At 36.0% G+C, this 24,146-nt stretch overlaps 1 protein-coding gene across 2 annotated transcripts; it reads right to left on the reverse strand.

Annotated features, from left to right (window-relative positions):
* Positions 1 to 1,381: 1,381 nt before the first annotated feature.
* On the reverse strand, positions 1,382 to 24,135 carry RNF141 (ring finger protein 141). Of its 2 annotated transcripts, none has more exons than XM_084893528.1 (6): positions 24,013 to 24,135; positions 21,217 to 21,410; positions 18,097 to 18,205; positions 14,954 to 15,135; positions 10,068 to 10,175; positions 1,382 to 4,600 (listed from the first exon to the last, which is right to left on the reverse strand). In XM_084893528.1, coding segments are annotated over exons 2-6 (543 nt in total). In that variant the 5' UTR covers positions 21,360 to 21,410; positions 24,013 to 24,135; the 3' UTR covers positions 1,382 to 4,599. The 2 variants fall into 2 exon arrangements, with proteins under 2 accessions (XP_084749654.1, XP_084749653.1); XM_084893527.1 differs by having other exon boundaries at positions 1,382 to 4,640.
* Between the last annotated feature and the right edge of the window lie 11 nt (positions 24,136 to 24,146).

Genomic DNA, 24,146 nt, shown 5'->3' on the forward strand with positions numbered 1-24,146 from the left:
TACCTGAACAATGACCATTATAAAGAACAAGTGTAATACTATGCTGCAGTAAAAAAGGAGTTCTTACCATTTGCAACAGCATGGATGGAGCTGGAGAGCATTATGCTAAGTGAAATATGCCAGTCAGAGAAAGATGATCATCACATGATCTCACTCATTTTTTGAATATAATGAACATAAACTGATGAACAAAAATAGATCCAGAGACAGAGAAACATCGATCAGACCATCAAACCTCAGAGGGAAGGTGGGGGAGGGTGGGAGTGAGGGGGAGACATCAACCAAAGGACTGTATGCATTCATATAAACCTAACCACCAATGGACACAGACAACAGAGGGGTTAGGGCATGAGTGGGAGGGATGGGGGAGGGAGGGTAATGTGGGAATAAGAACACATATGTAACACCTTAATAAATAAATTTAAAAAAATAAGTGAAACTAACTACAATAAAAAGGAACACTAATCAGGCAGATATAGTTCCTTAGTAATTTTTATTCCCTAAATCTCTAAATAAATATCTTAATAGAAAGAGAGAGGGTGCCAGAGAGTAAGAATATACACAGTTGCAAGATTAACTGTATCTGAAGGCTTTTATGTCTTTTGAGACCAAAATGTGTTCTCCATGATTACATATATTAGTAAATTTAATTATAAACTACCACTTCTTATAAATGACTTTTCTCTTCTCAGCACTAAAATTCTACTATGCTGCTCAAATTACATTAATTTTATCTTAAAAATGATTTTATAAGTAAACATCAAAACTGTCATAGGGCCAAAACCCGTTTGGCTCAATGGATAGAGTGTTGGCCTGCGGACTGAATGGTCCCAGGTTCGATTCCAGTCAGGGGCATGTGCCTTGGTTATGGGTACATCCCCAGTAGGGGGTGAGCAAGAGGCAGCTGGTCAATGATTCTCTCTCATCGATGTTTCTAACTCTCTATCCCTCTCTCTTCCTCTCTGTAAAAAAATCAATAAAATATGTTAAAAAAAAAAACAAAAAAAAAAACTGTCATAGGATCTGGCTGGCATGGCTCAGCGGTTGAGAGTCGACCTATGAACCAGGAGGTCATGGTTTGATTCCCGGTCAGGGCACATGCCTGTGTTGTGGGCTCGATCCTGTGTGGGGCGTGGAGGAGGCAGCCGGTCAATGACTCTCTCTCTTAAAAAACAAACAAAAACTGTCATAGTATGAAATATTTTATCAATTATTTTTAAAAGATAAGAAAGAAAAATGAAAATCTGCTGTAAACTGTGTTATACTGTCATTGTGTTGTCCAGCATAAAAATGGTCGATCAGCTGATTTCCCTGACTCCAAGTAGTTTTCTTATTCCTGGATAAGCCTGACTTAATGAAGAAGAAACCAGTAAAATGCAAATTCTTCAGACTTCCTTTTAATAAATCACTGAACCAAGAGGTACTTTCAAGAAGGCTTATTACTCAGGTATATATTAGGTATAAGAAAATTGAATCCAATTTGAAATGAATTTTAAAACATAGTACACAAACATCACAATCCCCCAGAGCACAACACAAAACAGTCCTGTAAGGAATATAAGCATTTGGCACATGAGAATGTGAAACTACATGATAAGAAAAAATCTCTTCAATGTAAAATTTATTTGTTAAAGATTATTTATTGCACAATATATCAGTTTATCCTAAGAATAAAACAGATACTGTTATTCTCCACTTCTAAATTCAGTACATAGTCAAATCTGTTTTCTTAAACTAAAGTTCTATAGCACTGTAATATAAGTCAAACCTTTGCTATTGAATTAGGAGAGGGAAAACTTTACAACATAAAATAAAGGCACACATTATACTTCCTATCATAGTAAGTGCATTTAAGTACTTCATAATTAAAAAAGACAAAGCTGTACAGAATACAAAAAGTGTACATTTCATCCATTAACACATTTACAACTTTTTATGAGTAGTTATTATAACATACCTAATATTCACATCTAAAGAATTATCACCCAGTTTAGTGGAGTGAGCAAAAACTGCTCATTTAGTAGATAAGGCTAATAAAAACATTTGTTTCACAGTAGATCAGTTAGTGTCTTGGAGCTCATATTGAAAAGTAAAAAGGTTTGGGCAATATCAAGTTTCTGTTCTCACTGTTAAATAATTCCTTGAAAGGTGAAGGATTCTGAGGGATAAAATCACTAGCTCTACCTGGGAAAGATCCAGAAATCTGTAAAGCAACTGCTCATTTTCAGAAACATTCTTAAATTAGGCAATCTGAACTGGATCCAGTAAGTCTAATCCAAAGGATTTAAAATCTTAGAGTTGAAAAAGATATCAGGGGGTCATCTATCCCAACGTTTTCAAAATATGTTCCATAGAATACTAACAATCATGGAGGAAAATCAGGGTTCTGCAAATTTGACCTGAATTTAATTTAAAAAAATTTTGGGGGAAAATTTAAAAAATAAGTCCCATCATACAACTCTGCTACTCACCAAATTCTCATACATTGGATATCACCAATGCATTCATACATATTTTCATTGATTGGCTTTATAATATTTAGTATTGTAGAATATGGAATTTACATAAGGAAATTTATATTAATAAAATATGATTTATAAAGTGGTGTACGGTGTGTGCGTACATGTGTGCACATACAGCACATGGAGCTAGAGGTTCGAGTAAGATTTTACTCTGGGGGGAAAAAAGATTCTACTGCTGAAATAAAAGTGTGAAAACCACAAATAGAGTCTCAGTTTCTAAAGTATGAGCCTACAAACCAGAGGAAGGGACTGTCTCAAGGTCACATGACCATAAAAGGCATTGCCAGGTCGATGTGACAGAGCCCTCAGTACTCTGCACAAATATCCAGTGAGTGTTTAGCTATTTGGTACTGACCTGCCCCCATCATGAATGTCAACCAGTTCATTATCAGTATTTTGGGGGTAAAAATCAAGCCATATTTAGTTAGACATTTTGCTTAGAAATGAATTTTTTAATTTGCATGCCTATTAAAAAAAATCCTAGTATCCAAAAATTTTGCCATCAATATGAAGCAACTTAAAATTGTATACTTTGGTACTTCACAATATATTTGTAACTTACCAACAAGTCAGAAAAGTTACATGGAATGTTAACATTATTTTAAAAGGAGACATCAGGCCCTGATTTTATTATATGCTGATATCATAATGTTTAACATAAAACAAAAATTTACTTTTTAAGTAAAAATTTAAAAAATGGTTGAAATGCCACTGAACATTATAATTCTTTCAAAGTATTTCAAAGGAAGTGGAATGAACGATAAGAAAACCAAATTATCTCCTAATTTTCAGAGGTGTTTTATGTACTTATTGTTAAAAGGTTTCATCCTATTTTCTTCTTTCTTAATCTAAGAAGTCTGAGATGACCTCAGTAAGATGCTTTCAAGTTAAAATAAAAGCACCATAAACTAATATTGAATGATTCGCCATAATTTGGACATATAACATTTAAAATCTGTGATAAAAATTTCCTTCTGAAACTCCAAGACACATGAGCTTTATCAAAAGCGATTTAGAACAGTTCCCCAGCTGTGGAAAAGCATTTCTAGAAGATTCCCCAGCAGAAATCCATTTACAAGGCAAAATCACACCCAACTTTTAGTCTTCACCCAAATTATACAACGTGAGGGGGGGAAAAGGCTTTTAAGTAAAAAATATGTAGTTTCAAATGCACAGCTAAAGTTATGAAATAACTGTGGATCATTTCAAGTAATAATTATTAAAGGAGCAATAATTAACCACAAGGGGGCATACATACTCCTTAGATTCCAGCAGAAAAACTAATTTAAGTAGTAACATGCACTTTGACGTATTCTACATTTTCAGTCTTATAAAATTTTCTCTCAGATGGCTACAACTTTTTAACATTCATGGTTTATTTTATTTTATTTATTTAAACCTCATGCGAGGATACATTTTTCATTGATTCAAGAGAGAGAAAGAGAAAGGAAGAGGGAGATAAACATCGATGTGAGAAACATCGACCAGTTGCCTCCCATATGTGCCCTGACTGAGGATCAAACCCGCAACCTGGGTATGTGCCCTGACTGGGAATCAAACCTGAGACCCCTTGGTGCATGGGACACTCTAACCACTGAACCACTTTGGCCAGGGTTATAGTTTATTCCAGAATGCTCCTACCCTGAAAAATAGTAGTGTTTCAGAAGCCTCTGGAAATGTTGCTGTTACTGCAGCAAAGGATTCAAGAGCAATTAGTTCTAATAAGTTATATTAGAACAGATAAATAATAGGAAAATAATGGTCTAGAACAGTAGCAAATTTTAATTTACCATAAATGGAAGACATAAAACGTTTATCAAAAGAAATGGAACAAACTATCAGGAAAGCGAAAATAAGAGGGTGGAGAAAAGTGAGTTCTCGCTGACTGCGCCACAACATCCCTGCATTCTTTCCCCATGACCCAAGTGTTTGTAGCTCACAATAGCAACAAAACACTTCTCTCAAGGTCACGGTCTGTGGGGCTGGCCTGCCTCATCAGCCATGTTAAGAATATAGTTAGCCATATCATCTTCAGTGGGCGCCTCTGACACCACCCAAGATTCATTTGCTCCAGTCATCTGCAGGCGACAAATAGGGCAATTCCTGTGTCGATCACTCCTGTTAGAGAAGTCAATTAAAGAATAGTTCTTTTTCTTCTTTTTTAAAAACAGGTTTGTTTGAAAAGTAATACATATACATGTTTTTTTGAAAAGTAAAAAGCATAAAAGTATACAGTGAAAAATAAATCTCTCCCTCCAGCCCAATCTTTAATTCTTATCCCCAGGGGCAACCACTACCAGTTTGTCAGTATGTCCTGTAGGCCATTATGTATCAGTGCACGTTAGAGCTGTCTATTCTTTTAAACATGCATTGTATGAAAAGGCCACCTTTTATTTAATTAGTCTCCCACAGAAGAACATTTAGGGTTTTCCCTTTCTTTTGCCACTACAAACAACAAAATGGAAGAATTCAAGATTTAAAATAAAAGATAACTTTACATGCAGAATAATTTTCCTGATGGAAAAAGAGCTTATATATGATCACTTAAATAAGATTGTGTTTTTCAAAGGGTTGTTTTTTGTCTTGTCAAACATAAATTTGGAAATTTCAAAACTACCGTATTTGAGCCAGAAACATGTCATGCAGGGAGAATGCTTTTCTCTTCATCTCTCACTGAAATCTGAGACTAAAGTAATTAAATTATATCAATTGCTCTTTGGCCGTTGTGCAAAACTAAGAGATCTGTTTCAAAACTAAATGTGAAAGCTAGAGCTGGCATATATTATTCAGATTCCTTTCGGGTTCCTCAGAGAGAGATACTTTACAAAGATAATTATGTGTGCTCTTCTGTGCACAAGTCACAACTTTAAAACAGTCAACTTCTGCTTCTGGCAATAGGGACCAGACAAAACAGGACAGTAATTCCTGAGAGGTGGGAAGCAGAGAAGGTAAGCCCTACAACTGCCCCAGCTTACTGCCTTGAGAGTTTCTAGGCCACAGAGTAAGCTGGGAACCCAGATGGAACTTGGCAGGCTCCTCCCCTAGTTGAAGGAACAGAGCTGAGAGTCTCAGGAGGTTAAGGCAGCTCCGAGTTACAGAGCAGAGAACTGGTGTGGAGAAAGCTGCACAAAGGGAGAATTCCCGAATCTACAGAGGGTCCCCCTCTTCAGCAGAGTGTATGCATGTGAGGAAACTACTCCAGGCTGAAGAATCACCCAGAAATATTTGAGAGGCCAGTACTCAAAGCTCACAAAGGGCCTGGGATATTGCCTGTTCCCACCAGCCAGACTGGAAAACCTCATAATTCACAGAGCATGGAGTACTCTGAAAGGTCTTGCCTCATTAGTGGGACATAATGTGTTCTAAGTTAAACACTGTTCTAGTCCTGCCTAACAAATTATCAAAGCAAGATCCAAAAGGATTAAATTGTTTCCAACTAACTATATCCCAGAACAAAGCTCAAGAATATTTATAGGAATATAAAAATATCCAGCACCCAAAAAGGTAAAAATCACAATGTCTGGCACCCAATCAAGAACTACCAGGCAAAAAAAGAAGCGGAAAAATGCAACCCAAAATGAAGAAAAAAATCAGTCAAAATCAATTAGGAATTGACACAGATGTTAGAATTAGCAGAGAAGAAAAGGAAAGGTTATGATAATCATATTCCATATATTTTAAAAAGAACTAGAAGAAGGACCAAACACATTAAGTAGAGACATAGAAGATATTAAAAAACTTTTAGAAATGAAAACTACAATATCTGAAGTAATAAATTTACTGGATGCAAATTAATGGCAAGCTAGACACTGTAGGAAAAAAAGATAAGTAATTTGAAAAGGCATCCAATCAGAAAAAATGACTAAAATTAGAAAGAAAAAAAAAGAGCATCAGTGAACTGTAGGACAACTTCAAATGGTCTAACATATGTGTAGCTGCAGTCCCAGAAGGAGAGTGGAAAGAACAGAAAAAAATATTTGAGAAATAATGGCTGAAACATTTCCAAAATTGATGATACCACAAACCTACAAATCTAAAAAACCCAATGAACCCAAAGCTCAAGGAATGGGAAGAAGACTAATCTAAGGCACATTATAATCAAACTGCTCAAAACCAGTGATAATGAAAAACAATCTTAAAAACAACCAGAGGGGGGAAGTACAATACTCACATAGGAAAAAAGGATGATAGAGATTTCTCATAGGTGACAATGCAAGAAAAATGAGAATAAAGCAACATCATTAAAGTACTGAAAAAAAAATACTATCAGTCTAGAATTCTCTATCCAGAAAAAATACTTTTAAAATGATGTTTAAATAGACATTCAAGAAAATCCTATAAACCTACAAAAAAAACATGAAAACTAATGAGTTTAATAAGGTTGCAGAATACGCGACTGATATACAAAAATCGATTGTATTTCTAAATACTAATGAACAATTATAAACTGAAACTTAAAAATATCATTTGAAATGGTATAAGAAACAAAAGTACTTAGGGATAAATCTGTCAAAGATATGCAACAATGAAGACTACAAAAATCGATAAGAAAAATTAAACAAGACTAAGTAAATGGAGAAATAAACTGTTTTGTTTTTGTGTGGATTGGATATTATTAAGTCAAGTCTCTGAATTGCTATAACGCAATCCCAATCAAAATCCTTACAACTTCTTTTGTAGAAATTGACAGTTGATTCTAAAACTCACATTGAAATTCAAAAGACTTAGCATAGTCAAAATAATCTTAAAAAGGAAGGAAGTTTGAGAACTAACACTTCCTGATTTTAAGTCTTAATAGAAGCTAGATAATAATCAAGGTATTACAATAATGGTGTGAAATAGGTGAATAGATCAGTGGACCAGAATAGAACCTAGAAATATACTCACATGTATTTGAACAATTGCTTTTCAACAAAGATGCAGAGGCAATATAGTGAAGATAGTCTTTTCAACAAAATGTGATGGAGCAACTGGAGCCATACGTAAAAAGAGAATTTTGATAGAAACCTCAAACCATATTAAAAAAAATAACTCAAAATGGATCATAGTCCCAAATGTAAACCTAAAAACTATAAAATTTTCAGAAGATAGACAAAGATTTCTTAAATATGACACTAAAATTACTATCCATAAATCACAAACTGATATACTGGATCTTGTCAAAATTAAGAACTTCTACTCTTTGAAAGATATTCTTAAGAGAATGAAAAGGCAAATCACAAAATGGGAGAAAATTTTTTCAAATCATATATTTGATAAAGGATATCTATCTATGTATATAAAAGCCTAATATGTACGGTAATTTGTCCCCTCGGGAGTTCAACTGGGAGTTTGATCACTTGCTATGACATGTGCTGACCACCAGGGGGTGGTGTGAAATGAAGGAAGGCCACAGCTGGCAGCTGGAAAGCTCTAATCGGCCCTGATCGCTGGCCAGGCCTAGGGACCTGAAATTCGTGCACAGACCTCTAGTATAGCAGTTGCCACCCAGTGGTCTGTGGACACTTCACCGAAGAAGATATATGGATGGTAAATAAGCACATGAAAGATGCTCAAAATTGTCGATACAGAAATGTAAATTAAAATCACAACGAGAAAACACTATACAACAACAGAATGGCTAAAATGAAAAGACTGATCAAACTAAGTATTGACAAGGTTGTGGAGCAATTGCAGCTCTCATAGACTGCTGGTGAAAGTGTAAAAAGGTACAACCACTTAGGAAAACAGTTGGCAGTTTCTTAAAAATTTAAACATATACCTACCATATGATCTAGCCATTCCACTCTTGGTTTTTATACAAGAAAAAAAAAACACACCCAAATATATGTTCATAAAATGTCTTGCCCACAAATATATAGAAAGCTTTATTTGTAAAGCTAGTGAGTCTGAAAATTGACATGATTTTAAAGTAGTGAAGAGAGATAAGAAAGTATCTGTGACTTCCATATCACCATAATATAAGCAAAAATCTCTGATTCCTATTATTGACTTTGTCACAGGCACTAAACTTTTTTGGGAAAGGGAAGTTTTATATCATTTTAAAATATATATTTTGATTTTTTACAGAGAGGAAGAGAGAGGAATAGAGAGTTAGAAACATTGATGAGAGAGACTCATCGATCAGCTGCCTCTTGCACACCCCTTACTGGGGATGTGCCAGCTGCCTTGACCGGAATCGAACCTGGGACCTTTCAGTTCGCAGGCCGACGCTCTATCCACGGAGCCAAACCGGTTTTGGAATGAAGTTTTATATCTTGATTGTCATGCTAGTTACATGGTTGTAAAAATTTGTTAAAATGTAAATATATATGTAAAATGGGCAATTTTATTGTGTGCGTATTATGCTTCAATAAAGTAGCTTTTAAAGGTTAAAATATATTAATTTAACAGATATTGCCAAAATGTCCTCCAAAGCAGTTGTACCTAATTTATATACTGAACAATAATATATAAAAATGCATTTCTCCACAAGCTTGCCAAGACTGTATGTGCTAAAACCTTGTCCTTCTTATAAGCGAAAGTGGTTTTGTAATATTATTTTATTTTTTATTTATATAATGATAAAGGTAAATGTCTTTCAGATGATAATTGAAGAGATCTAGATTTCATACTTTTGGATAGATAGGCAGGTTTGGGGGGGGGGGAGGGGGGAAAGTAGTGCTTTTAGCTCCTAAATTTGGAGATTGCATTTTCATTTATTTTAGAAAAAAAAAAAAAAAGCTTTATTTGTAATAGCCAAAAATTGGAAACCACCCAATGTCCATCAACAAGTAAATGGATAAATAAACTCTGGTATCCATACAATGAATACTATTCAGCAATAAAAAGGAACTACTGACACATACTACAACATAGGTAAATCTTAAAATAATTATACTGAATGAAAGAAGGCAGACAAAAATAGGTTATATATGATTTCAGTTATAAAAATTTTAGAAAATCCAAATTATTTTATAGTGACTGAGAGCAGAGTAGTGGTTGTCTGGGCACTGGAAGGAAGGGGTGGGAAGGAGATTTTAGAATGGGACACAAAGGAACTTTTTGGGGTGATGGACTACTTCATTATCTGTATGTGAAGATGTGCATGTGTACACATGTCACAACATCAAACTGTACCTGAAGTATAATTAATTTTATATCAAATATAAATTCTCCTAAATGAGATTCTTATTTATAAAATACTAATGAGCTTGACCAGCTGATCTCTCAAGTTCCCTCCAGGTCCAATTATTATTTCTTCTAATCTCACATAAAGGAACAATGCAGAAATAAGAAAAAGGGAAGTATATGATTCTGGCTCAAGTCAAGCACAAATCTCCTTACAAGGAAAAGTAAACTGCCAAAACTAAAATACACCCCCACATTTTATAAACTTTAGGTATAAAAATATTTTAACCATTAGGAGGCGTGTCATAAAGTCCGAAGTGCTAAAGAACAAAATCTTATACTTAACTACAATATTTTTATATTTTTTTGAAGTTTATTCATATACATGTTCCCATTTGACCTTTGCCTATTCCATGAAGACACCAGATAACTTACCATTTATCAATGCACTTCTGACAAAAGTTGTGAGCACAAGGCAGGATGAGGTCAGCTCGACCATCCATGCAGATACAACACTCCTCCTCATCAGTCAGCTGCTTCACCCTGCAATGTGAAAGCAAAGTTAGAACAATGATGTTCTCTGCTGTCACTGGTGGTCCATGAGGTCCGAAAGGTTGATGACTATTGGTTTAAACTGTTTCCATCACCTGAAAAAGCAGTATCAAACATCTATGTGCCTTCAGTATAAAGCAAATGACTCATGCAATATCACACTAACTCAACATACTTTTTATGGAAGGCATTATATTAGAGAAGTACTAAGAGGTGCATATTTTATAAAGAAAGACTGAATAAAAGATAAATTCTGCAGTGATTAAAAGGAAAATATGGGGGGGGGGGGGGACCTGGAAATATTCAGGTCTTTCTGCAAATAGCTTAACCCATTTAAATCATATTAAATTTATATAAGTGAATTCAACCAATACATGATTCACTATACAGGATAAAAAAGCATTCTAAAATATGAATCTTGCCATTAGGGTCTTCCTTTGCTGATGCTGATAATGAGCATATAAATGAAAAAATAGCTTAGTCTTAAGTATCGGGTGCTACAGTAAATACAAAAGATATAGAAAGCACAGTCTTGGTCCTCAAGGAGCTCTCTCATCTTGGGAAGGAAAGAGATGCTGAATCCTCTACTCCAGACACCATTTAGAGTGCCCTGAATGGGCCAAGTGCCTATACATATGGTATTTTCCTTTCTTGGAATACTTTTGTGAGTTTGGTAAATTCCAACATCAGTAACTCAGCTCAAAATATCACCTGCCTGTTCCCAAAATCAATGTGTGCCTTAATTAAAGTACTTACATGTTGCATTTCAACTGGCTGTTTACTGGCTATCTATAAACTTAAATTTTTTTGAATAAAGGGAGTTTATTTTAGGTTCTCAATAAATGTTTCTTGAAGTGATTTTAATTTGTTTTTTATCCTTTTTGCTGTCTATTACTATTAGGTTTTGTTCATCAGGCATGTATTACTTTTTTTAAAGATTGAATGTTTCAATGTATAGCCACTAGACTATAAGTTTAAAAGGAGAAGCTACTAGTAACATGTTTTTAATCCTCTGCTGTGCTTATACAAGTGTATGAATATAATATTGAGATGTTAGTTTAAAATTCATCAATTTGAATGTAAAACATAATATAAGCAAATATCAAATGTGCATTACATGTAGTAAGATCAAAGCAAAGGAGGAAATGAGTGTATTTTAAACTTATTAGAAAGATTAGATAAAGAAATGATAGGGTTTTGTCAGAGAACATGCTAGGTGAATAAACAAAGCTGCGAAGGTAGAAAAAAACCTGTGTACGCATACACGCATGCAACAAGGAGCCTGGTGTGATGCTCTGGGAAGAAAACTGAGAGAACAGATTGCTTAAATACCAGTAATAGCAAGGAGAATCTGATCCCTGAATATCAAAATGAAAAGTTTAAACTTGTTCTGACTGGCAAACTACAAATCAGAGTTTTATCAAGAGGAAAGTAACTCCACTGAAATAATACTTTAGGAAAATGAATTGGGAGTGCAGTATGAGGGACAGTATAGAGGGAGGAAACCCAATTAGATTATTTCAGCAATTCACTTGGAAGATAATTAGGGCCTGGTCTAAGGATCATTATAAAAAACAAATCATCAGGATGTGGTAATAGATTAAATGTTATGCTTTAGTATTGGGCAAAATAGGGTGGCCACTGAATTGAAATGGGGAAATGGAATAAAAATCTAGATGGTTGTGGATCTAATGTATTTTTTTTTTTTTTTTTACATATGTTCATTTCAATGTTTAGGTGCTTTTTAGGTGCTATATATAGTGCCAGACCCAAATGACTTAAGAGTCTGCTTTTGAGTAGCTTACAATTTACATCTAAGGATGTAGACGTGGGTGTCAATAGCAGAGAATATAATTGAATCTATAGAGTGACAGGTTAGAATTTAAAAGTGAGGAACTGAGGGCTATGAAGAACAGCATTCTGGATAGGGGTAAAAGAAAGAACAGGAGACACAAAAGCAGCCAGTGGATCCTGTATAATGTTCACCTGATTTTTTGCTACCTCCCAAGCAGTGAAGTGACCAGAAGAGCTTTGCTCTATTTAACTTGTTAGATCACTTAAAGAGCATTCGGTTCTATGCTATCTACCCTGAAAGACACATTGAGAGATAAAGGATTATCTAGGAAAGCCTCCAGGACATAGAAGAGACTCCTATAAACAAATCAGAAGGAACTGGGGATGCTCATCCTAGAGAACAGAGGCTTAGTGTGGATTTGATTACTGTTTTTCAAATATGTGAAAGGCTGGAGAAGAGAACAGACTTTTTTTGGTAGGATTCCAAAAGGCACTGCTACTGAAATAAGTAGACTACAGTAATAATTTAAGTGATAATTAATGCTAGTTAGCTCTTACATATTATTATGGGCCAGGTACTATTCTAAGCATTTTACATATATTAACTCACTTAACTCTCTCAAGAGTCCTAGGAAACAGATATTATAGTTTCAAAGGAGCTATATTATAGGAAGAATTCATAGTGATTAGAACCATCAGTATATGAAAAGACTTGCTTTTCTGAGGCTATGAGCCCCATTTAACTGCAGGTGTTCAAGTACAAGTTGCACTTTCACTTGGCTAAATGTCATCAGCAGAATCTTAATATTCAAAGTGTTATCCCTGGATCTGCAGCAGTGATATTACCTGCCAGCTTGCTAGAATCTTAAGCTCCTCCTCAAAACCACTGAATGTCAAAAGTTAGGGAGCACTGTAGTATAGGATCTTTATGCACCAGAGAATAACAATGCAGGCTGGAAGCACAGCTGTATTGCCAGACAGGCCTGAATGTGAATCTCAGCTTGGCCATGTCTATCTATGTCATTTATTTGTCTAAACTCAGTTTCTTCATCTGAAATAGGCCAATAATTGTATTTCTATAGGGTTGTTGTGAGGATTTAATGAGTCTATACATGTAAAGCGCTCATCACAATGCTTACTATCCTAAAATACTCAATAAATGTAAGCCACTAATAGAAATATGCATGAGATGTAAGACTGAAGCAAATAAATACCTCTTAAGATTCCCTTCAACTTAGAAAGTCTGGTTTTCTATGAACTAGTGTATCAGGGTGTATCTGAAAACCAAAAAGCACACAGAAGCAAAAAGCAGCCTTAACCTACTGATATGGCATTAAATTTTCTAGTCTGGAGGGCACATGAAAAGAAATAATATCCTATCTCCTTCATTAAGACGATTGCAATAAGGAGAAAGTATTACTTTCATTTCATTGATTACCATAGAGCTTAAATATAGTAAATACTATTCTTGGCTTTTAAAATACTATGTATAAAATTTTGAAGGAGAAAAGGCAAAAAATCAGATAGTTGTCTTTGAAAGATTTTACAAAATACAGGAAAGATAAGCCTTAATGCTGCCTATTCTATATAATAAAAGCCTAATATGCTAAGTGTCCACTTGTCAGTTCAACCAATCAAAGCATAATATGCTAATGATATGCTAAGGCCGTTCAACTGATCACTCTGACATGCACTGACCGCCAGAAGGCAGACAGTCAATTGGTCGATCAGTTGCTATGACATGCACTGACCACCAGGGAGCAGAGGCTCGGACCAGTAGGTTAGCTTGCTGCTGGGGTCAGGCAGAGCCAGATAAGACAGATATGACCTGGAGCCCTCCCATAGTCAACTCCCACTGGCCAACCTCCCACATCCCTCCTTGCCCCCAATTGGGTACCGGTGGGATCCCTCGGCCTGGCCTGTGCTTTCTTGCAATCTGGGACCCCTTGAGGGATGTTGGAGAGCTGGTTTTGGTCTGATCATGCAGGCCAGGCCAAGGGACCCCACTGGTGCACAAATTCATGCACTGGGCCTCTAGTAATGCTATAAAACTCATTTGGAATTTCAGTAACACTTGTACAGCCAAACCTAGAAAATATAAACAGAAAATGATAAATGGAATATACAATTTTACTATAACATAGTATTTGGAGAGCAGCTGGTTAAGAATAGACCAGAAAATGCAACTAGAGAAATAGAAGAGAAATTGTTGTTAATCATATTTTTAACTTTAAGGTAAAAGGAACTGTCAGTACAGGTTTCTGCTGTCTTCTCTGTATGACAATAACAGGATATCAACATGTCTGGACCCAGGGAAGACTTTCCAATGAGGTGTTTACAAATTTAAATTATGTTCATAGTTGTCAAATGGCAACAGGTGGGAGCTTTCACATGCCAAAAACATTATAGAGAAGGAAAAGAAAGTTTAGATAGAACAATAACGTATTAGGCCTGAGTAAACAAGGACCATCATATAAAACTCTGGCTGACTTCATTTCCTTCTGGCACATGCAATATGTACACCAACTACTTGTTCATTCCTGAATGCACTGCCAAGTCCTGGAGCCAATATTTACAATTTTAATGCTCCAATTAAAAAACTGGAATGGTTCTGCCATTCTTGGACCTAATTTCCTGAAGGGCTTTGATGTAAGAACCTAAATATCTATTATAAGAGGGGTATTAACTATAACTCTTTTGTTATTAAATGCAAGCATGTAGAGTGGATTATGGAAATGAAGTTGAAAGAAATATAAGCTGGCGTAAGCCACTTCAACTTTTCTTCAATTGGGCCCTCTAACAATGTCCTTAAGTACAGAATGACCCCAAAAAGCTGATCTGAGATATAATATCAATTGAGACAAAAAGTAATGTGATTTAAGATCTCACAAAGAGCACCAGCAAAAATATTAATGAGATTTCAGTAACTTGCATATTGGAAAATAAGAGAAACATGATTCTTATGTATTGCGTACCTTCCCATCCAAAGACTAGCCTGACAAGATGTTACAGATGACGAGTTTTCACCAGGGTCTTCAGAGGTAGAGCTCTGTGCCAACACTTCTGCTGCTTGACTTGTGATATCTTTATAAAGCTGAATAAACTGGTACAAATTCATGATCCGTGATGCTTCTACAATGCCTCGGCTTTTGTTAATCTAAAAATACAAAGAAAATGGAAAAAACCAATAACAATACACACATATGACTCCCCCCAAAACAAACAAAACAAAACAAAACATTGATAATTTCTCTGGTCAATTTTTCCCCAAAAAAGGGGAACAAATACTAAGTCAAACATCCTAGGAAAGAGAAGTTTGCCAGGTTTCCAACAAGAGAACAAGAATTCTTCTACATTTGTGGGGTTCACAGGAGCTACACAAATTTATCTAATTTGATGTTCACAATAACTCTGTAGGGTTGATTAGGCATTATCTTATTTAGATTTGTGAGGTCAGGCAACTTTCCCAGACTTAAAAAATGAATTTTAGAGATCAGTACCGTATTGACAATTCTCTTCATTTTAATTTCTTAAATGGTATATTAATTAAATGCATTTATTTAAATTCAACAACCACATGCCATTCTACTATAATTGAAACAACAGATTGTTTTCTTGAATATCTTAAGTTCTACTTTATACCCAAACTCCCAAACTAAAGTGAGAAAATTATATTGAAGTAAATCCTAACAAAAAGTGGTTGAGTTTTTCTCAGAAGCCATTTTGAGGTATAGTAAAAACTCATTTTAAATGAAATGAACCAGTGTCTACAGGTTGTACTCAGCTTTGCTCTAGCTTACATTATAATGTGAGGATATATTTGGGGCAAGTGTGAGGGAACAGGTAAGGAGGGATAATATTGCTTTCAGGTTTGAGGACTCATGGATTGGGGCATATCTTCACTTTTGAAACGAGCAAAGCCAGTGGGATTGAGGGCAAAGAACACGAATGAATCAGCATTACATAAGAGATATAAAAGACGCCCTTTCAGCACAAATGATAAGGAAGACTGTGGGGACAGAAGTAAGCAATGAAACCTATTAAGTACATATCAAAATAAATAGAACAAAATCAAAATACTTAGAAAGAAATGAAGAATGCAGGGAGAAATATAGAGAGAGGGCATTAAAATTGTGAATGAAGTAGGTGTTGATGGAACTGGGGATATGAGAAAATGAAGTGTGAGGTTACATATTAAAAAAAACATTATTATAGCAACATTTCCATATCTGGAATGAAAATAATAATAGTTGCAACTAATATCTATTGTTTACTACTTGAGAAGACAATGAGAAGAAAAACTGAGAATCAAGTATGAATCAGATTCCACGTGTAAAAATAGCAGAACCACTGCTAATTTTAAAAAATTTAATTAAATTTTGGGATGGTAAGATCTTAATGGAAATGGAAATATGTAATATTCTTTGTAATAACAGACTATATGTGCGGTTGAGAACAAATAGAAATAAAAGTGATAAGAATTTATAAATTATAAAATAGATTTTCAGAGCTAAAGAAACTGGGCCAAATTTCCTTTAAAACTGTGTAATTTAGAAGAAATCAGGGAATAATTCACATAGACATAGTATTTAACAGCAAAGTTTATCAAACTGCAACACATTTTTTTTTTTCAATCCTCACCTGAAGATATTTTTTTTTTCCTTTGATATATATTTTTTAGAGTGAAAGGGAGGGAGACAGAGAAACATAGATGTGAGAGAGACACATCATTTGGCTGCTTCCTCCATGTGCCCTGACCAGGGCCAGAGACTGAACCTGCAATCCAGGTACATGCCCTTGAATGAGAATTGAACCCACGACTCTTCAGTGTGTGGGCTGATGTTCTATGCTCTAACCACTAACCCACACTGGTCAGGGCACAACAAGTATTTATTAAGTACACATTACTATTATAGGTAATATGTGCACTGCACTAGGCACTGGTGACATAGTGTGTATAAAAAGCAAAACCCCTGACCTCATGGAATTTATACTATAGGTAGGAGACAGACAATAAAATTCAGATTAGATAAAAATAAGTGTTCTGGAGAATATGAAATGCTAAAGGGTTGGCCTCACAGAGAAGGTGACATTTCAGAACTGAAAGGGGTACAAGAATGAATCACATCAACATCTGGGGGAAAGATCATTCCAGGCTGAGAGAATAGGAAGTGCAAAGCCTGTTAGGCAGAAGTGTACCTGGCCAGGAGCACAAGGAGACCAGCAAGGAGCCGGGGGTGGTTGGAATAGAATGAGGGAGGGAGGAATTGGGAAAAATAAGATTAGGGGGTGAGGTGGGTACAGAATGTATAGCCTTTGCTGATTGTGACACAAAAGCAAAACATCTCCTTACCCACGAGTTCTTTATGGATTGGTCAGGAATGGACTTCAGGGCACTCATGAATGCCCAGTTTACTGTTTATATGCACATGGATGATTTCACATTTGTTTGTTGTAGAGTAGGAGCTGGGATATGAGAAGGCCTAATAAAATTTGTTCTTTCATTTTCACCAAAAGTTCTGTGGCCTCACAAAGGTTAAAAACCATCTATTCAAATCTACCCATTGGTGGCTGAGGCTTCTTAATACTCTATGACAGCAGTTATTATATTTTTCAACACAGTTGATATACTCAATTATCTAAAATTTAAAGATGAACTAAGACAGTGTATTAATGGTAAAAAATTCATTCTATAATTAAAAATTACTAAAACAAACAAAAACACACACACACACACAAACCTTTTTAATGGATTTAAGAGTTATTAAGTAAATAAAACCCAGTGTTCTTAAAAGAAATGATCTCCTAAGATAACTAGTTTTTAAGGAGTCATCTTAGAGTTATGCAGGTGTCGCTTTAAGATTACATAACTAGCTAAATATAAAAAGAGAGGTAGAGGGTTTACTACCACTTTTCTTGATTATAAAAATCTCTGCTATATAGTAATTATACAATCAGTGAGATTCCGTTAACCTGGAAGGTTATAGCAGTACCAAAACTATGTTTTAAATAGTTAATTATAATCAAATTAACATTTATTTTTTATATTACACAATTAAATGTGGTTCTACCACCAAAATAATTCAAGTTCTGCATTAGAAGTCTCCATCACTCTCACCTTGGTACAGACCACCCGTACAACCACTTTCCAAAAGGCAGAGGCATCAGACCCTGGTTGTACCTCAAAGAGAAGATGTTTATCCTGGCCAGAAGCCACTTTAGCGGTTCTGAAAAGAAACAAACACATTTATTTTATGAAAAGTCATATAAAATAAATGAATCATAAAACTAGATTCAAGAAATACTTTAAATCAGAGAAAAATTGTGAAGAAAAAACACGAAGTCAAATAACAATAATGATCGTAATAATTAGATTCTTAAAACACAGGGATAGAGAAAGTTTTGATTAAGCATACAACTTAATTTCCAAGGGTTTTAAAGTCAACAAGCATAGTGGAGTGATATTTATAAATCTGTTTGTCATATCTAATATCTTAATGGTCTTTAAATTTTTAACAAAGACATCCATGAAAAACATATCCAAGGAAACAGATATTGAAAAGAAAAAATAAGCTGGTTTCACTTGTCCAAATTTGATTACTGCCTCAATGTACATAAAGTGTGAAAAAAAAATCTTGTTTTTGGTTGAGTACTTATTTAAGCAACAATACTAACACATCACTTTTGGGGGAAAGTTTTTAGGTAATGTGGACTGGATCAAGCAAATGCTTTTCAGACACTTTAAAATAGCTTCCCAGGGCAGAGCAATTTTCATCTAGAGAGCCACAGGATTCTAACATAAAAATATGACTTTTAGAGAATAATATCGCCATCAATGCTAATTTAAATCAGTTCAAAGTCATACTTAAATATTACTGCTTCCTTCTATCATTAGTCACATTTCTGTCTGTGCCTCAATGGGGATATCACACCCAGAACTAAGTGACTTACAGCTAAATAAATTGAGGCCACTGAAATAAAGCAACTAGCCTGAGGTAACAAAATCTGCCAGGGAATGTAATTCGTTCCCAGTTGTTTTCTAGCTATCAAGCCATGCTTCATCTGTATAGGTTTAGCTTTATTTCTCAGATAGCACTGCACTTATAAATGCCCAACTCCGACCGTGAAAATTGGTTTTATGAACCAAATCCAGTCAGAAAATTTCTGTGCTAAATAAATGAGAAGATACTCTTTACCATTACCTCTGTATTACACAGTAAACTTAGCTTGTGGATGCTTTCACAGGACACATTTTATTCAGTATCTTTAGATGAAAAGGCAAAATTTTGTTATAATAGACTAGGTTTACATAAGTTCCGATACTCGTAGGGGTGTCGAACTCAATCAGAGAAGGGGCCAAAATCTAAAATCCAGCCTAAATCGCGGGCCGAATGGTTTACTGAACAGTCATAAACTGACAATGTCATAAACTGACAGCGGAGTGCAGTGATGACAGCACGGTGCGGGCCACATTGCAAGGCCTGGCGGGCTGGATTTGGCCTGCGGGCCTTGTGTTTGACACATGTGCAAAGGGATGCTAAAGTTTTAAAAACTGTGGCTACATTTTTATTATGAAAGATCAGACAATACACCAGCACACAGTAAAATGTAAAATCTCCCTTGATGCCCCCCTCCCTGTTTCCACTGACTCCCCAGAGACCCAGTATTCAGCCTCCTAGCTCTTCTTCTATGTATTTACATATATGACAATACAGGATCCAGCATATGAATATACAGGACTTTAAGAACAAAACAAAATCCAGTGCTCTTAAAAGAAATGATCTTCTAAAACAACTTTAACTTCTAAGACATTCTTTATTCGTCATGACTGGCTAATAACAGTAGACTCTAGTCATGTCCATAAAAAGACTGTATTTCCTTTTCTTTATCTAAATGTGTTCCACATAGCCCAGTATGTTTCTTATCAACCAATACAGCCATCACAAAGCTAGGGAGCAGGTTCATGTACTAAACTATGAATAGGACTGTAAATAGTTTATATTTAGACTAAGTGGGTCCAGACTGCCTGGTGATTTTGATTGGCTTTTTCAGGGTTTAAAGAGAGGTTAAAGTGAGATAGTTAAGGTGGGTTAATGAAAAAAACTTCAGACGTAGGGAGAGCTGGATCTGCCATTAATCCTTGGGCAATCATTTTAGGCTTCAGTTAAAATGTCCAACCCTTAGCACAGTGCCTTATACACAACTATGGGTTCAGTGAATGTTAGCTAAATTGAATAGACTTAAGAGAGAACTTTTAAGATCTTATTTAAAAGGCAATTTCATAATTATATGCCAAGAGATACAGAAAATATATATATATATATATATATATATATATATATATATATATATATATATTTATAGGTGCTGCCACAAAAAGACTTAATAGAAGGAAGTGACATCTGCTCATCTGTCACTAGGGGAGAAAACATAGAAAGAAAAAGCAACATTTTAAAAGCATAACAATCTGGGGCCATTTCGGGACAAAGAGCCCTGTGTATGCTCATCTGTCACTAGGGGAGAAAATACACAAAGAAAAAGTAATATTTTAAAAGCATAATAATCTGGGGCCATTTAGGGACAAAGAAAGATCCCTGTGTATTTTAATAACTGCTATAACAGATTGGTATAAATATTGATATAATAAAGAATAAATTCACAAACAAAAGACTAAATTATATTAAATATGCTCATTAAGGTAGAAAAATGTATATTCCATTTAAAACATTAATCTATTCAAGAGTTAAATAGAGATTTGAAGATGTTAGCTGATTAGAAAGTATTAATAACCAAAATATCTTATTCTCCTGTGATGATAAATGAATTATTACTATATGTGTATTTCTCTGGTAAAACAATAGCTCTGTGAACAAACACGGAAGATTTATTTATTAACCAGATGAACTGGCTGATATACAGAAACCTGAGTGCTATCCTGGAAGCCTTTCTCCAGAGTGACTAATTGGCATACTCTCGTTATGTACCTCTTTAGTGCTTTCAAACAAGAACAATTTATATGTGTTTAAAATTTAATTTTATGTTCCTTCGATCTCTTTTGTTCTTATTACATATTTTAAAATAGCCACATAGAAAGTCTTATAATATGTATTCAATAAATATTTGCTAACTGCTACTGAAAGCATTAAGTCATCAATACTTCTGATTATGTCTCATAGGCAGTCATGACATGTGGGCCATACATAAGCAGGAAAATAAAATGAAAAAGAGCAAGCCTTACACATCATTAAGTTCAGCTACTCTCCCAAGAAATTCTTCGTAAGTTAAGGAGCCGCTTTCTCGAACCAATGTGACATGTTTTGCTACTTTTTCTGGTAACTTGTTAAGAACCAACTGCGTCTGATCCGAAATCTGTTGTCCCATGATGAAATGATATCTTCTGAAATCCAGAAAGAGTGTTGTTTCACATAGTTTCTGTAAATATATGTATATAAAAGTTACATGTAATATAAAAACAGCAATATATCCACCCCTTCAAGAAAATAAAACTAGAAATACATTTGAGTTCAGGAGCTAATATCATTTTGCTATTAGCCTTCCTGCTAGCTCAGGGATGGGGAACGTCGGGCCCCAGGACTGTATAAGGCCCCCAAAATCACTTGGTTTGGTCCTGCCAAGGCATTAGGGGTGAGTTAATTAAATGTTTGACCAAATATAGCAGGCTAATTTTTAAGTTGATAATTTTGTATGACCCTTGATGATGTTATAAGTATCCAAATGGCCCCTGGCAGAAAAAAGGTTACCCACCCCTATTCTGGATCATGGAACAGTAGTATTGCATGGGAACATAATTTGCAAACCACCTGGCATAGAATTCAGCAAAAGACAAATCTCTGGTCAAGATTTCTCAAAGAACTAGCAGCTCTCATACTACTGTGCCACCTATAATTTAGTCCTCGATAGCAGAATAATGGGCTTTCAAAAAAACATTTGGAAGATTTTAAAAATAAAAAACAACTGTTATTCTGAAATACAAGAATATCAAGGATTCCAAAAATGCCACATTCTTTAGTGGGAGGTAATATACACTTGATCACTTCTTTTTCTAACAAGTGCATTGTTGTAGTTCAAATATCCTTTATAAAGATATAAAATCACATCATGGGCAATTGGCAAAACCAACAAACCAACCCCCAAGCCCAAACCCAGCCCAACCCAAAAACATCCGGTAAAATTTAAACCATATCCATTCATAAAAGGGTTAAAGAAAAGTTGAAAATCCTGAAAGTACAAGAAAATTACTAATCCACAAATACTATACTATTTAGAAAATACCTATATGTAATTGAAATAATTATTTTCATCATGAGGTCAGTAATAAAAAAAACACATCAATGATAAAAACTAAGCACTAAAAACTAGGTCCCTAAGGATACACTTTTATTACTCATTCCTTACTCAACCTCTGTATCTGCAAGCTGTTCTGCAAGATAAGAAATTAACAGCAGTTACAACAGATATGCAGTGAAACAAATTAGTCACTATAGAGTCTGACATGCCTGTTCTGAAGAAAATTTTTTATAGAAAGAAAAACTACAAAAGGAGAGTACTTGGAGATTAAGAATACTGATTTCTGCCGAAACCGGATTGGCTCAATGGATAGAGCGTCAGCTTGGGGACTGAAGGGTCCCGGGTTCGATTCTGGTCAAGGGCATGTACCTTGGTTGCAGGCATATCCCCAGTGGGGGGTGTGCAAGAGGCAGCTGATCAATGACTCTCTCTCATCGATGTTTCTAACTCTCTATCTCTCTCCCTTCCTCTCTGTACAAAATCAATAAAATATTTTTTTTTAAAAGAATACTGATTCTGAGAGTATCAGTATGTTTACTAAATACATTACATACCTATTTGGAATAATACACTAACTAGACTTGTAAGAATCCTCTCTGGACCTTACCTGTTTTGGCTGACGGGTAAGGTTAAATGCACTAGGTGTTTGTAAGTGAACTAAGTAAGATGGGGCTACACACATCAAATACAAAGTTCAGTTACAAGAAATGACAAAGAAAGTATTTTTGGAAATCTACAATTATACTAAGGAGGAAATAATTTAGAAATGACAGCCAGGCAGCATCAAAGGGGAAAAAAAAAAAAAAATCCACACTATTTTTGAGTTCAGAAAGAATCACTTCTCAGAGAGGTGACTTCAATATAGCAGGAACTAATTTAGGGAACTAATTTATGCCCCAGATGAAATTCTGAATGGGGGGAGCTCTCTTCATAGCAGTAAGAACGGACGGAGGGGAGTGGAAAAGAATAACTTTATGCAGGGTCAGCATATGGGCGTACACTGCAATTAAAATAAAGGGGCTGGTGATGGATTTGAATAATAACAGTAGGTCCACATTTTGCAGCAAACATACAAAAAACAATTATTATTAGCAAGGAAACGTTTCGTCTTAGCCGGGTCTCAAGGTAGTTGGCTCAACCAGGTCAGACCTTTGGGAAGAGCAGCAGCCTAAACTAATTTGGAAATGGAAGGCCAGCTACGCTAAGTGGATCGGCTTGGCCGTGTGAGTTAGGGTCACAAGGCAGAGGGATTTTAATCTGGGATGTCCGGGGCGGCGGGGCACACGTGGTTTTCCACATTATCGGTGTGTTTACCAAACACGCCGGCCGCCCCCGCCGCCTCGGCCCCTCCTCAAGCGCACTTGAACTTGGAGCTTTTAACCAACAGCCACGTCCGCTACCCGACAGACTGCGCAGGCGGCAATATTCAAAAGCGGCTCCGGGCTCGAGAAGGAAAAGCTCTCTCTCCAGTTCCCCCAGATCCTCTCCCCAAAACGGGACAAACCACCTCCCCACACCAGGCCATCGGAAACGGCCGGAATGGAGCCGGTGCATCGCCCCAGGGCCTCCCAGGCCGGCTCCGCGCCCTCCGCCGGACCTGGAAGGGCGGCTCCCCCTGGAGCCCGGCTCGGCAGTCGAGGCCTGGCCGGGTTTCCAGTCTCAGCCCCAGGTTCGCGGAGCAGGCGGACGGGATACGACGACGAAAGGAAGGCGCTGCGGAGCTCACCCAGGTTCAAGGCATCACGCTTCCGGGGGCACAGGTGCCGCCCCGGCCCGTCACTCAGGTCCGGAGGCGGCGGCGGCGGCGGCGTCGGGCTGCGGCGGCCGCTCGGCACGCGACCGTCGCATTTCAGTGACGTA

The sequence above is a fragment of the Pipistrellus hanaki genome (genome assembly GCF_964339955.1).
Source record: "Pipistrellus hanaki genome assembly, chromosome: 9".
NCBI classification, from domain to species: Eukaryota; Metazoa; Chordata; class Mammalia; order Chiroptera; family Vespertilionidae; genus Pipistrellus; species Pipistrellus hanaki.

What these genes read in the sequence shown, in the direction of transcription:
- RNF141 (XM_084893527.1), bottom strand. Translation starts at nt 21,359, where the DNA reads ATGGGACAACAGATTTCGGATCAGACGCAGTTGGTTCTTAACAAGTTA. An exon ending in GTAGCTGAACTTAATGATGT is followed by an intron (nt 18,206 to 21,216) that starts GTAAGGCTTGCT and finishes GTTTCTTTTCAG; the next exon opens with AACCGCTAAAGTGGCTTCTG. An exon ending in TACGGGTGGTCTGTACCAAG is followed by an intron (nt 15,136 to 18,096) that starts GTGAGAGTGATG and finishes TTGTATTTTTAG; the next exon opens with ATTAACAAAAGCCGAGGCAT.